This window comes from Lithobates pipiens, unplaced genomic scaffold, assembly GCF_037356315.1.
Source record: "Lithobates pipiens isolate NorthernLeopardFrog02 unplaced genomic scaffold, aLitPip1_a1.2 Scaffold_16, whole genome shotgun sequence".
In the NCBI taxonomy this organism is placed as follows: domain Eukaryota; kingdom Metazoa; phylum Chordata; class Amphibia; order Anura; family Ranidae; genus Lithobates; species Lithobates pipiens.
This window is the reverse complement of record NW_027507748.1, coordinates 156,560,926-156,575,206: the sequence shown is the minus strand read 5'-3', so window position 1 is coordinate 156,575,206 and position 14,281 is coordinate 156,560,926. Positions and strand designations below refer to the sequence as shown.

General features: G+C 48.4%; 1 protein-coding gene and 1 pseudogene across 1 annotated transcript; both read right to left on the bottom strand.

Annotated features, from left to right (window-relative positions):
* Window positions 1-3,948: 3,948 nt before the first annotated feature.
* LOC143986368 (U2 spliceosomal RNA) lies at window positions 3,949-4,152 on the bottom strand (annotated as a pseudogene).
* A 7,848-nt stretch (window positions 4,153-12,000) lies between these two features.
* Window positions 12,001-13,235, bottom strand: LOC143984285 (uncharacterized). Its single transcript, XM_077484547.1, has 3 exons — window positions 12,950-13,235; window positions 12,517-12,657; window positions 12,001-12,427 (listed from the first exon to the last, which is right to left on the bottom strand). Exons 1-3 carry the CDS (start codon window positions 13,188-13,190, stop codon window positions 12,393-12,395), a joined length of 417 nt encoding a protein of 138 aa, XP_077340673.1. The 5' UTR covers window positions 13,191-13,235; the 3' UTR covers window positions 12,001-12,392.
* Window positions 13,236-14,281: the final 1,046 nt, after the last annotated feature.

The window sequence follows — 14,281 nt, the reverse complement described above, 5'->3', positions numbered from 1 at the left end:
ATTTAGACTGGGCTGTGGCTCCTCAAGTAGCCAAGACAGTCACACACAAATCTGTTGCCATCATGGAGCTGTGGGTGGCTGTCTGGAGGCAGGTTCAAGATCACTGGGGGCAGTGCGATGGTGTCAGCAAGAGCAATTTGGCTACACCCACTGCTCGCTGCAGCATGCTATGCCCACCGGATTACTACTATGCTTGGGGCACACACATAAAGGTGTCCCAGACCGCTAAAGTGTTCAGGTTTGGCTTGAAGAAAAAGTGGCAACCCTATCCTAACTTCAGCTTGCTCTATTAAAGTAGAACTATAGGCAAAACTTTATTTTTTGCCATTTTGGATAGAGCAAGGGGTGGTTATAACCCCTGTCAAAGTGTTTTCGCCAGCTGTGTCCCATTGCAGAGATTTCCCTTCACTTCCTGTCCCATAGCCAAACAGGAAGTGAGAAGAAACCCCTGTAAAATAAGGGAATTCCTTGGGGATCCACAGGTCATCAGAACTAGCAGCCCCATTGGAAGATTTCCCCTCTATTACTTTTCTAGAGGGACAACCCAAAATGTGGGTAATTTCTTTTACTTTCAATGATAATGGTATACCGGAAAAATAGAGAGGATGAATCTCCTAAACGGGGACACAGACCACAATAAAACTTGACAGGTGTTCTGATCCCTCTCCACTCCATCCAAAACTAAAAAAAAAGTTTTGCCTTTAGTTATACTTTAAGCTTTGACAAAAAAAAAAAAAAAAAACTGGCAGCTGATTGGTTTCTGTGCAGCACTTGATTTTGCACTCTCCAGTTTTAGTAAATCAGTGTTATCATTAGGTGAGATTTTTGAGGCCAATGCAGGATACTGTAAACCTAACAATGTGTGATTGATATAAGTGAATGATTCACATGATCAGAAACAAACCATTATTTAAGCCATTTGATAGACATGGCAACTGTGACTTTACAAGATAACACAGGAATTCCATATACTGAACAACAAATTTAATTAAAGGGGTTGTAAACCCTTGTGATTTTTCACCTTAATGCATCCTATGCATTAAGGTGAAAAAACTTCTGACATTGACCGGCTCCCTAGCTCCCCCGATTTACTCACTTGAGCCCGTTCGTTCCCTCATCAGAGACGCGCTTTACCTCTCTGCCCGGGGTTCTCGGCTCCTGATTGGATAGATTGATAGCAGCGCAGCCATTGGCTCCCGCTGCTGTCAATCAAATCCAATGACGTGGGCGCCAGGGAGCAGGGCCGACTTCGGCATTCTGTGTCTATGCACGCAAATACTGGAATCGGGAGCAGGCCGGCAAGGTAACCTCCAGGGAGAGCGCTTCTCCCAGGGGGTTTGCCGATGCGAGGAGGAGCCGAGAGCGCCACTGGGGGACCCCAAAAGACGAGGTCCGGGGCCACACTGTGTAAAACAAACTGCACAGTGGAGGTAAGTAGGATATGTTTGTTATTTAAAAAAAAAAAAAGGTTTACAACCCCTTTGACTACTTGACTTCCAGAAGATTCACCCCCGCCCCCCTTCATGACCAGGCCATTTTTTGCAATAGGGCATAGCGGTACTTTAACTGACAATTATGTAGTACGCTATACACTGTACATAAATTACATTTATGTCCTTTTTCCCCACAAATAGAACTTTCTTTTGGTGGTATTTGATTACGTCTGAGCTTTTTTATTTTTTGCGCTTTAAGCAAAAAAATCTCAAGATTTCTCAAATTCTCAAGAATCAAAAAAAGATCTAGGGCTTGGGAATATTTAGTGACTGAAGATGTTTTAAATGCCGAACTTCAATATATAGCGAACCTTACTACAGGAACACAGCAGAAATGGATACAAAAACAACAAATATATATGCTGGTATCTCTTGTAAAAAAGCAGAGCAGAAAAGTTTTTTCCTTCAGCATACTTATTTTGAGGCTGGGGAACACATGGGTCATCTTTTGTCAGCAATTGTGAAAGCCCAGAAACCAATGTCACAAGTAGTAGAATGACAAATTTCTCCAACTGAAATTGCGCAAACTACCTTTGAGTTTTTTGATTTTTATAAAAACCTGTACAGTAGCAATGTATCCTATAAGGAGACTGATTTGCAACTTTTTTTGAATTCCATTAAGTTAGTAGAACTATCAGACAGTGATAGGGAGATGTTGGATCAACCTCAGCCAGTAGAGCAACATCAAATTGCCTCTGCTGATTTGCCTAATAATAAAGCCCCAGGTGCAGATGGGTTACTGGGGGAGGTCTACAAGGTTTATGGAGATGATTTGTTGCCTGAATTGTTGGAGGTTTTTAATATAGCATTTGAAAGTGGTTATCTTCCATGAATGAAGCAATTATTATAGTATTGTTAAAATCTGATAAAACCCCTAACAACCCTGAATCATATCGTACAATTTCATTACTCACCACAGATGTGAAGTTATTGGCCAAAGTTTTAGCCACTAGATTCATGAAAGTAATATCTAAGATAGTGCATATGGACCAATCAGGTTTCATCCCAAATAGATCTACTGCTTTTTGTCTGTTGTATAGAGCTCTTCGCCTGAAGCATCAGACGGAACCCAGAGATAAGAGGGATCACTGCACCAGGACCAGACAGACGGCAGGTCAAGTGCTCACTCTACATGGATGATGTGACGATGTTCTGTGCCGACCGGCGCTTCATCGACACACTCGCCCAGACCTGTGAGGACTTCACCCAAGTTTCAGGGGCAAAGGTCAACTGCAGGAAGTCAGAAGTCATGCTCTTCGGAAAGTGGTTCCTGCCTTCTTCTGCACCCATGCCCTTCAGCATCAAAGCAGACTTCATCAAAATTCTCAGGGTCTGGTTTGGAGCTGAGGGCGCAGCCCTGAAGTCTTGGGAAGAAAGACTAGCTAAGATGCGACAAAAGTTTGGACTTTGGAGCCTCAGAGAACTCACCGTCGAAGGTAAAACACTGGTACTCCGCAGCGACATCCTCCCTGTGTTGCAGTACCTCACCCAGGCCTGGCCCCTTCGGGTTGACACCTGCAAGGCCATCACCAGGGCGGTGTTTCACTTCATCTGGAGCTCCAAAATGAGTAAAGCAGGTGGTTATGTTCAAGGAACCCCTCAAGGGCGGTAAGGGCGTACCTGACATCACCACTCTACTGAGGGTGTTGTTTGCCTGTAACTGCATCCGCAGAACTTTGGTTGACAGAACTGTAGACTCTGGTGGTAACTCCCTGTCCCGTTTTTTCCTCCTGCCTCTTTTGAGGTCCCTGGGATGGGACAAATGGGACAGCTCCATCCCCTAAAACTGGGACACTCCTTGGTACTACTTGGACACTTTCAAGTTTATTAAGGAGCTGGGGCTACATGGAGTGAAGCCCGACTTGTGGAAGCCTTTGTGACAAACAAAGGAATAAATTAAATAAAGTGGGGTAGGAATAAGTGGAGAGGAGAGTGGAAAAGGCGGCCATTGTGTAAAACAAGCACCAGGCCTTCCGGCCAGGAATAAAATCCTCTGGTTCCAGCCAAAAGGCCTGGCCCAAGAGACAGGTGCTAAAAAAGCGTGCTATATGGTGCAGTGACCTTGGTGCCCAAAATCAAAGTGACCTTCATTCACAGTGATTTTAGGCACACCTGGACTGCCACTCCAGGGGTACATACTCCATAGGCTTTCAAGAACGCCCTGACCAACAGCCCAGACCACAGCAACCCCCACCCCAGGCAGGAAGGCACGAAGTTCAGGGAGCTTGGTGAGAGTCCTTTGCCATCAGGCTCCACCATCGCTCCCATCACTCCTACCTAATTACATTCGGGAAGTGCTAACCACTCCTCTCTCGCAGCTAGAAAGCAGCTGGTGTTCCCTCCCGAAAAACTGTCTGGGGCTAGAACTACCCCAATCCAGGCCAAAAGGCCAGGTACCCGACCATATGGGTCAGACCAATAGCAGCACCCATCCTCACCAGAGGCACCCTTCCAGATGGCTCAGACTCGAACAAGCACTGGCCCACAGTATCTGTCGGGCAGCACGGTGTGAACCCTACCGAAACTGTCCTTCCAGGTGCAAATTATGCCATTGGAAGAGCTAGCCCTCCTCTCAGTATAAGGGTAGCACAGCGTCTCCTTTGGCAACTGATAAGAACAGATACTACACTTGATCTTAGCCAAACAGCTGAGAAGGACCCCCTGGTGACCAATCTGCCAGTTTCTACTTCTCAAATTTGCTGTAGTCTCTGCATTTAAATATCTAGGGATACATATCACATCACAAGGGAGTACATATGTGGAGAGGAATTTGGTCCCACTATTTAAGTGGTTTGGGCAAGTGGAGAAAATATGGGGTAAATTGCCTTTAACAATGATAGGTAGAGCCAATCTGTTAAAGATGTTATGGATGCCACAATTATTATGTAGCAGGGTCCCGGGTCCTCAGAGGCCTAATGGTGACCTCAAGGGTTATGGAAAGCTGACATCCTTCCTTGTAGAGTGGGTTAATAGGCATGGTGGGTGTGATGCAAGAAGAAATGATGGGCACCAGTCACTTTTTGATGCGAAAAATAGATTTATTGTCTCTTAACAGAATTGTGGGAGAGGGGTTTAGGGCCAGGACACCCTATAGGTAGACAGCTATACAGTGGAAGGCCTCCAGCCAGATAACCCTTCTGTATAGGTAGGACCGCTGTCTCCTATGGCAAATAATTTTGCAACAGTAACTAACGATAGTTGTACCTAACTCTTGGAACACAGAACACTCCTTTACTTACTGTATCTCACAGTATCCCACTGGCCCCCGACATCCATACTAGCCCCCCTCTGACATCCAGACTGGCCCACGACATCCAGACTGGCCCCCCTCTGACATCCAGACTGGCCCCCGACATCCATACTAGCCCCCCTTTGACATCCAGAGTGGCCCCCCTCTGACATCCAGACTGGCCCCCCGACATCCATACTAGCCCCCCTCTGACATCCATACTAGCCCCCCTCTGACATCCATACTAGCCCCCCTCTGACATCCATACTAGCCCCCGACATCCAGACTGGCCCCCAACATCCAGACTCTGACTGGCCCCCGACATCCAGAATGGCTCCCGACATCCAGACTCTGACTGGCCCTTGACATCCAGACGCCGTCGTTGCCGCGTGGAAAACAGATTGAACTGCGGTGCCACCTACCTTCCGCTCCTTTCCATACACTTCACAGACACTGGCAGCGGGGGTGGGCGGTGCCGCAACATCTCTATTGTAGACCAGCTTCTTTAAAATGGCGGCCGGCAGAGACGGGACAAATCGAATTTCCTGGGACATTTCCCAGGACAAAATTAAATTGGGACAAGGGTCCTAATCCCGGGAATGTCCCGGGAAATTCGGGACAGTTGGCAACTATGTAACAATTGACCAGGACCAGGACAATTACTACCTGGCAAACTACATTTATTAGCAACCCTGCCTAAACACCAGGGTACTACAATATATTTGTTACATAACTGTCCCATATGGCTACCACGGAAATTCTTTAAACAAATAGATACCCTGTTCAGAGATCTTATTTGGAGATATAAATATCCACAAATTTGTTTGGAAACTCTGCAGTTGCCTAAGGATGAAGGAGGTTTGTCTGTTCCTAATGCCAGGTTTTATTATCTGGCATCCCAACTCCAGCAAAAAAAAACTCCCGGTGTTGTAAAATTTCCTGCGACCTATGAAATTCGCTCACCCCGTCACTTCCGGTGCGGCTCCGTCACTGAAACAGCTGACGGCGGGCCTGTACCGCGCACACGCCAATCCCCTGCCATTAACAGCGCATGCGCTGTATATTTATTTTCATGGTGGAGAAAAATTCTAGCCTCGAGTGGGCGGAGACTTGCGGGTGGGCGAGCGGAGCTGAACAGATGGTTAGAACGTCAGCAGCAGCCCCGCCCACCCCAAGATTTTCTTCACTGGTCAAGAAAAATTATGGCTTCAAGCTGTATTAGCACATTAGCGGTCGACCAAAATTATGGACTCAAGCGGGCAGAGACTTGCTGGGAGGGAGAGATAGAGCGGAGCTTAGAGAGGGGGCGGAGCTTGGAGAGGGGGCAGGGCCCCGTGCATAGCACTGACTACATATACAGTACATTGTTCTGCCAATAAATACGCCTCACTGCGCCCAGCAAACACCACCTTACTGTGACTAGAAATCGCCGCCTCACTGTGCCCAGCAAACGCCACCTCACTGCGACCAGAAATCGCCGCCTCACTGCGACCAGAATTTGCCGCCTCACTGCGCCAAGCAAACGCCACCTCACTGTGCCCAGAAATCGCCACCTCACTGCGCCAAGCAAACGCCACCTCACTGCGCCCAGAAATCGCCACCTCACTGTGCCCAAAAAATGTTGCCTCACTGCGACCAGAAATCGCCGCCTCACTGCGACCAGAAATCGCCGCCTCACTGCGCCAAGCAAACGCCACCTCACTGCGACCAGAAATCGCCACCTCACTGCGCCAAGAAATCGCCGCCTCACTGCGACCAGAAATCGCCGCCTCACTGCGCCAAGCAAACGCCACCTCACTGCGACCAGAAATCGCCGCCTCACTGCGCCAAGCAAACGTCACCTCACTGTGCCCAAAAAATGCCACCTCACTGTGACCAGAAATCGCCGCCTCACTGCGACCAGAAATCGCCGCCTCACTGCGCCAAGCAAACGCCACCTCACTGAGCCCAGAAATCGCCACCTCATTGCACCAAGCAAACGCCACCTCACTGCCCCCAGAAATCGCCACCTCACTGCGCCCAAAAAATGCCGCCTCACTGCGACCAGAAATCGCTGCCTCACTGCGACCAGAAATCGCCGCCTCACTGTGCCCAGCAAACGCCACCTCACTGCACCCAGAAATTGCCGCCTCACTGTGCCCAGCAAACGCCACCTCACTGCGCCCAGAAATCGCCGCCTCACTGTGCCCAGCAAACGGCACCTCACTGCGCCCAGAAATCGCCACCTCACTGCGCCCAAAAAATGCCGCCTCACTGCGACCAGAAATCACTGCCTCACTGCGACCAGAAATCGCCGCCTCACTGTGCCCAGCAAACGCCACCTCACTGCGCCCAGAAATCGCCACCTCACTGTGCCCAGCAAATGCCACCTCACTGTACCCAGCAAATGCCTCACTGTGCCCAAAAAATGCCACCTCACCATGCCCAGAAAACGCCTCACTGTGCCCAGCAAACGCCTCACTGCAGCCAAAAAATGTCGCCTCACTGTGCCCAGCAAACACCTCACTGTGCACAGCGAACACCGCCTCACTGTGCCCAGCAAACGCTGGCTCACTGTGCCCATCAAACGCAACCACTGTGCCCATAAATTGCCGCCACTGTGCTATCAAACACAGCCACTGTACCCATCAATTGCTGCCAGATTGTCAAGCCGTAGCTGTGCTCCCTGGGGATATGCTGATCACTCATCTGTGCTGCTGGAGGGAGCCCAGACGGGCATAAATGAGGGACCTGCATGTCATGGTAAGTGAGACCATACCATATCCCACTCCATCTTTCCCGAGAACAGGGACCCCCTTCCAGCCCCCCCCCAGGAGTGGGAACCCCTCCCTCCCCTCTGAGGACAGGGGCCCCCTCCCCCCAAGACAGAGACCCCCTTCTCCCCCCTGAGGACAGGGAAACCTTCTCCCCCCTGAGGACAGGGACCCCCTTCTCTCCTGAGGACAGGGGCCCCCTTCTCTCCTGGGGACAGGGACCCCCTTCTCTCCTGGGGACAGGGACCCCCTTCTCTCCTGGGGACAGGGACCCCCTTCTCTCTTGGGGACAGGGACCCCCTTCTCTCCTGGGGACAGGGACCCCCTTCTCTCCTGGGGACAGGAACTCCATCTCCCCTGGGAACGGGCACTTCATCTCACCTAGGGACCCCATCTGCCCTGGGGATCAGGACTCCACCTCCCCTAAGAACAGGAACCTGATCACCCTGTGTGCACCAACCTCACTGCCCTGCCGGCCATGTGTCCTGTGTGAGGGCCCTCCTGTGACAGCTCTTATAAAGGACTTCACCCCACTGTGTGATCCCCTTACATGACTGATCCCTCTGTGTCCAAAACTTACTGGGGATATGCTGATCACTCATCTGTGCTGCTGGAGGGAGCCCAGACGGGCATAAATGAGGGACCTGCATGTCATGGTAAGTGAGACCATACCATATCCCACTCCATCTTTCCCGAGAACAGGGACCCCCTTCCAGCCCCCCCCCCCAGGAGTGGGAACCCTTCCCTCCCCTCTGAGGACAGGGGCCCCCTCCCCCCAAGACAGAGACCCCCTTCTCCCCCCTGAGGACAGGGAAACCTTCTCCCCCCTGAGGACAGGGACCCCCTTCTCTCCTGAGGACAGGGGCCCCCTTCTCTCCTGGGGACAGGGACCCCCTTCTCTCCTGGGGACAGGGACCCCCTTCTCTCCTGGGGACAGGGACCCCCTTCTCTCCTGGGGACAGGAACTCCATCTCCCCTGGGAACGGGCACTTCATCTCACCTAGGGACCCCATCTGCCCTGGGGATCAGGACCCCACCTCCCCTAAGAACAGGAACCTGATCACCCTGTGTGCACCAACCTCACTGCCCTGCCGGCCATGTGTCCTGTGTGAGGGCCCTCCTGTGACAGCTCTTATAAAGGACTTCACCCCACTGTGTGATCCCCTTACATGACTGATCCCTCTGTGTCCAAAACTTACACGGGGAACCCATCTGTTTGCTCCACCTACATGTCTGCATACTCTGACCACCACCTGTACCATTTCCACATCCACTGACTGCCTCCTGTATCCTGTGCACATGTTCCGACCCCCTCTTGTACCATGTCTGTAGCCTCTAGCCACCTCCTGTGTCCTGTCTGCAATCTCTGACTATCTCTTGTCTTTTAACGTGTCTGCAGTCTCTTAGCCCACGTTCACACGGTCGGAGATTTTGGCAACCAAATCCGTCGAATTTTGCCCGTCGGATTTAGTCCGACGGATTGTGTCCGAAACTGTTGCATACACACGGTAAGGCCAAGTTGTCTGATTTCGCAGGTGGCCAAGAACGCGGTGACGTAAGCCGTGTACGGCGGGACTAGAAAAAGGAAGTTCAGCTCCACATCCAGCACCCTTTGGGCTCCTTCTGCTGATCTCGTGTGTATCGCATGTTAGTAGAAGTTTGGTGAGAGACGATTCGCGCTTTTCAGATTTGTGATTCAGATCGCTAGCTCTTCAGTTTCTGCTTGTCAGTGCGTATCTGATAATCAGTGCGTGCAGTCAGTAAGTATTTGTTGATCATTGTGGACTATATCTTGGTATAGTACGCTTTGAAAGACAATTTTTATTGTCTGCTTGCTTCTGCTATTCAGGTCGTTCTTTCAGGCTTTGCTGTTTATCTGTGCTTTCTGGTGTCCGCTCTGACCAGCCGACCGTTTTCTAACCATGTTTCCTCTACGTACTCGTCGTAGAGTTTCTGCTGTGCAGGGGCTTCGTGTTGGGGTTGCTACTTTGACACAAGCCCGGTCCATGAACAGGGAGGGGAGGCGTTTGTGGACCAAAAATTGGTTGCGCCAGCGTGACCAGTTCTCGCACATGCCTTTGCTCCGTGAGATCCAGGAGAATAATCCTGATGATTTCAGGAATTATCTCCGGATGACGGACCCCGTTTTTCACCGTCTGCTGGCTTTGCTAACCCCTTATATCACCAGGCAGGATACCTGCATGCGGCAAGCCATCACTCCGGAGCAGAGGCTCATCGCCACGTTGCACTACTTGGCGACTGGGAGAAGCCTTCAGGACCTCAAGTTCTCTACAGGCATCTCCCCCCAGGCTCTGGGGATCATTATTCCAGAGACCTGTTCTGCCATCATTCAGGTCCTGCAGAAGGACTATATGAAGGTAAGTTTTATCCTTTAACATCACATTCTATGTATTTCATGATTGCTAATGTCTTTCATTTCTTTACTCATTCCCTAATTACCATCATTGCAATATGCTCGAATTTAGATGCTCTGCCCCTTTGTCCTCAGGCATATTTGCCTCACTAACTTCACCACCATGCTCTTCTTGGCCCCTAAAACTATAGTCTAGTCACTTAACAATGTCTTTTGGCAGCTCCATAGTACTGCTTTCCCCTAAACACCCCCTAAAATGTCTACAAATGTGATGTGTGTGCTTCGATTCATGCAGAGTGTTTTTTTTTTCTTTTTTTGGGGGGGGGGGGGTTGTGCCAAACTCATTAGGAACCCCCCTCCCCCCAACTGCTAGGCCAGCTGATAGCAATCCTCTATCTGTTGACTTTACCAAACCCAATACATACTATATCTACCTTTTTGATGCTCACATTTATGGATGAATTCACCTAAGCATGTAGTGTAAGGGCCTGCCTCAATACTTTAACCTTTTTTTTTTTTTTTTGCTTTTAGCCTATTAATTATCTGGATATGTAATAGCAGAATGTCAAAAAGTGCTTACATTTTGATTAATTTTTTGTATTCTGACACTTCTTACTTGTCCGGTGGGCTGCCAATAGTGTAACTAAGGAGGGGCTTCCCAAAGTATCACACATTATTTAGCCATTCAGCTCTCAATCAAGTGGAGAGGGTTACCTGTCCTAAACATCCCCCCCTCATTTTTTAGCAAGGGCCCATCAGATGGGGGGGGGGGGGGGTGATGACTCTCATAAGGTTACATTAGACTTTAGGCTTTAAATACTCAGTTCACAAAATGTTTAACGAATTTTGTCCCAAAATGTTTGTGTGTAATCTGCTTGGAATGTTGATTGGTCAAACTAATAATTTTTGTTCTTGTTTCAATCCACAGTGTCCTTCAACGCCACAGGAATGGCAGACTGTGGCCTCCCACTTTGCCAGTCGTTGGGACTTTCCCAATTGTGGAGGAGCAATAGATGGGAAGCATGTCCGCATCGTCCCACCACCCAACTCGGGGTCATACTATTTTAACTATAAGGGGTTTCATAGTATCGTGATGTTGGCGGTGGTGTCTGCGACATATGAGTTTTTGTATGTGGACGTGGGGCAAAATGGACGGATGTCGGATGGTGGAGTGTTCTCACGGACGGAGTTCTACTGGCGTCTCCAGAGTGGCAGTCTGGGCTTGCCACCCCCAGGAGGAGAATCAGGAAGGACTCCCGTTCGTCTTCGTCGCGGATGAGGCGTTTGCCCTGACGAACCATCTGATGCGGCCTTTCCCCATGAGGACCCTCACCCCAGACCAGAGGATTTTTAATTTCCGCCTGTCCAGAGCCCGAAGAGTGGTGGAGAACACTTTTGGTATACTGGCCAGCCGGTTCCGCCTTTTTCTTACACCTATTCACATGGCGGAATACAAACTGAATCACATAGTGCTGGCGTGCTGTGTTCTGCACAATTATTTGAAAAAAGTTTCTGCGAACTATGCGGTCTCAGTTGGCCAACAAGAAGCAGACTTGATGGACAATGCAGATAACCTCACGGGCCTTCAACATGCTCATCCTGGCTTGCCCCCCCAAAGCGCCCGTGAGGTTAGAACCCAATACATGGACTACTTTGTGGGTAGGGGGGCCATTGATATGCCAGACAATGTCTGAGCAGCATTTTAAAATAAAAATTTTATATGAAACTCCTTCTTTTACTGCTTGGCTTGGTTTTATGTGTCTCCTAGGTATAATTATGTTTGATAAAGTTGTGCCTTTTTCACCAACAGTGCAAACCCAAGTTCAGAGCGAGATGAGGGGACAGTCTCTTCTTCAGATAATGTTATTATGTTGTGGGTCTGCTACACACACACACCTTATTTTTTGTTAACTAATGTATGTAGTGCATTAGTGACCCAAATCGTGCTCATTTTCAGCACCATGGCAGGAAAATGGCATGATTGACCAAATTTACACATCACTGTGGGTGTTTTTTTTAGTAAAGGCACATCCACTATGCACTACAAGTACACTGCAAAAGTACATCTGAAACTGCCCTGGGAGTGCAAAGTGGAGTTGCCGTTAGTAAATCATACTCCTTCTCAGCACAAACTTAAATTGTACTCTTCATCACATGGGGTGTCACCCCTGAAAAATCCAAATTTGGAAGATGCACACAGTGTGTCAACATGTGCTATCTCCCATCATGGGGGATCAATGTACATGCTTTGGGGCTGCAACCCCTTCATCTCAGACACTAAACACAAAACACATACATTGATCCCCCATGATGGGAGATAATGCATGTTTCCACACTCTGTGCATCTTCCAAATGTCGAATTTGGAGAACTACAACATTTTGGTCTTAAAATTCCAAAAATAAGACCCTATCTAGTTTGGGGTGTTTCACACTCTCCCCAAAACATCAATGATGTTTTTCCAATTTAAATTAACATCATTGATGTTTTGCAGGATATGTTCCCAATACCATTACACCCCATTATCTCCCTGATCTGGGCACTTTCACTGGTAAAACGGAAATCTTCTTCCATAATCACCTATAAAACAAAAGAAAAGAAAACATGTAATTTAAATATGGTGACATACATTGATGAGCTTACTGGAAGCTGTGTTCTCCGACACTCACCTGTTGTGGTGACAATTTGCACATCCTGCACGATCTCTCCTTCCTCCTCCTCCTGCTCCTCTGTTTGTTCTTTTGGAAGTTGTCCTTCTTTGTGAGGGGTGGGGTCCCTGGTGTCCTCATACTTGCCGAGTCTTCTCTCACCTATGAGATGAGATTTGTAAAAATTAAATAATTATCACACAGAGGGCATAATTAACAATATGAAACATTGTTTGGAAGTGTTGTTCAATTGTTTATTTTGGCCGAGCTTCAAGGTCATAACATTATTGGGGACACTGTGTTCAGCTAGAATACTTATCTGCATAACGATGTTTCCTACGAACGAATGAAACCATGAACTTGAAAGTGGCCATTTTAAAATGCACAACATGAACTCAAAGCACATGGAGGAGTATGCAAGCAATAATAATCATATGAACACACAACTACTTACTTTTGTCCAGAACACGCTTGATCCTTATGTACTGCTCGTGCTCCCTCAGTTTCAGGTCTGACCAGCGTTTTCTCAGTTGATCCATGGATCGGTGTACCCCAAAATTAGGCAGAAGACACTTCACAACTTTATTCATGATCTTGGCCTTTCTGATATTTGGGTTTGGGTAAGGTCCATATTTCCCATCATAGTCGGTCATGTTTAATATGATGACCATCTCCAACATCTCTCCAAAAGACATATTTGCGGCCTTAAATCTTGTCTTCCTGGATCGGGAGGCTCCGGCCTTTCCTCACCCTCCTCCTCGTTTAGTGTAATTATTATTGTGCACCTGTGTGCTCTCCCCACTGTGCCGGAAGCAAAGGGGCGGGGAATAGTCTGGAAAGAACGTCAGGGGCGGGCGGAGTTGCACGCATGCGCACTGTATATAAAACGTAACACGCGTGTGTCGTCCGTACGATCTGTGAACAGAGGGAGAAGCTGAGGCAACGAACGCGCAAACAAAGGTACAATTTTGAACTTGGCACATCACTAGGCTACACTGCTTCTAGATTGAGGCCTGCATTAGTGGAGTTTAGCCTGACATTAGGGTTTGTCTTGTGTTGTGTCTTGCAGACATGGACGGGTCTAATGACTACAGCTTCCTCCCTCTATTCATCGATAAATATCGAGACCTGCCAGTCCTGTGGCAAAACACCCATCCTTTTTACAGTAGCAGAGCAAAGAGGCAGGCAGCAATAATGAAACTGGTTGAGTTTGTGAAGCCGGTGGTCCCCAGGGCAGATGAGAAATATATCAAAAAGAAAATTGGGAACCTCAGGAGTACATATATGAAGTAGAGGAATAAGGTGGTGAAGTCCATGAAATCAGGAACTTCAGCAGCTGAGGTTTATGTTCCCACCCTGTGGTATTATGACAGGATGAATTTTCTGTCAGACCAGGCTGATGCCAGACAATCACTCTCTACTCTTCCTTCCACGCGTCCTATGCTCCATTCCACACCCGCTGAGTCTTCCGACGCACAACCTGGGTCTTCCACTCAGGAAGAACTGGAGGAGCCCAGGTTGAGCCAGGTATAGTATTGTTGTACATATTTGTGGAGTCAAAATGAATGATGTTAACTTGATTTCTGCTCCATAATTGGTGAGTTTTGAAAGTGTTTCACATATCAATAGACAGTAGTGGCCAAAACCTTTGGGACAATAAATAAAAATGCTGGGCTCAGAATGATAGTCTTTTCTATTGGTTAACAATTTGCAACAGTGTTGATGTAAAAATTGTGTGTGTTTGATTAACCAAAAACTCAAACTATGTCCCTTTTTCATACACAGG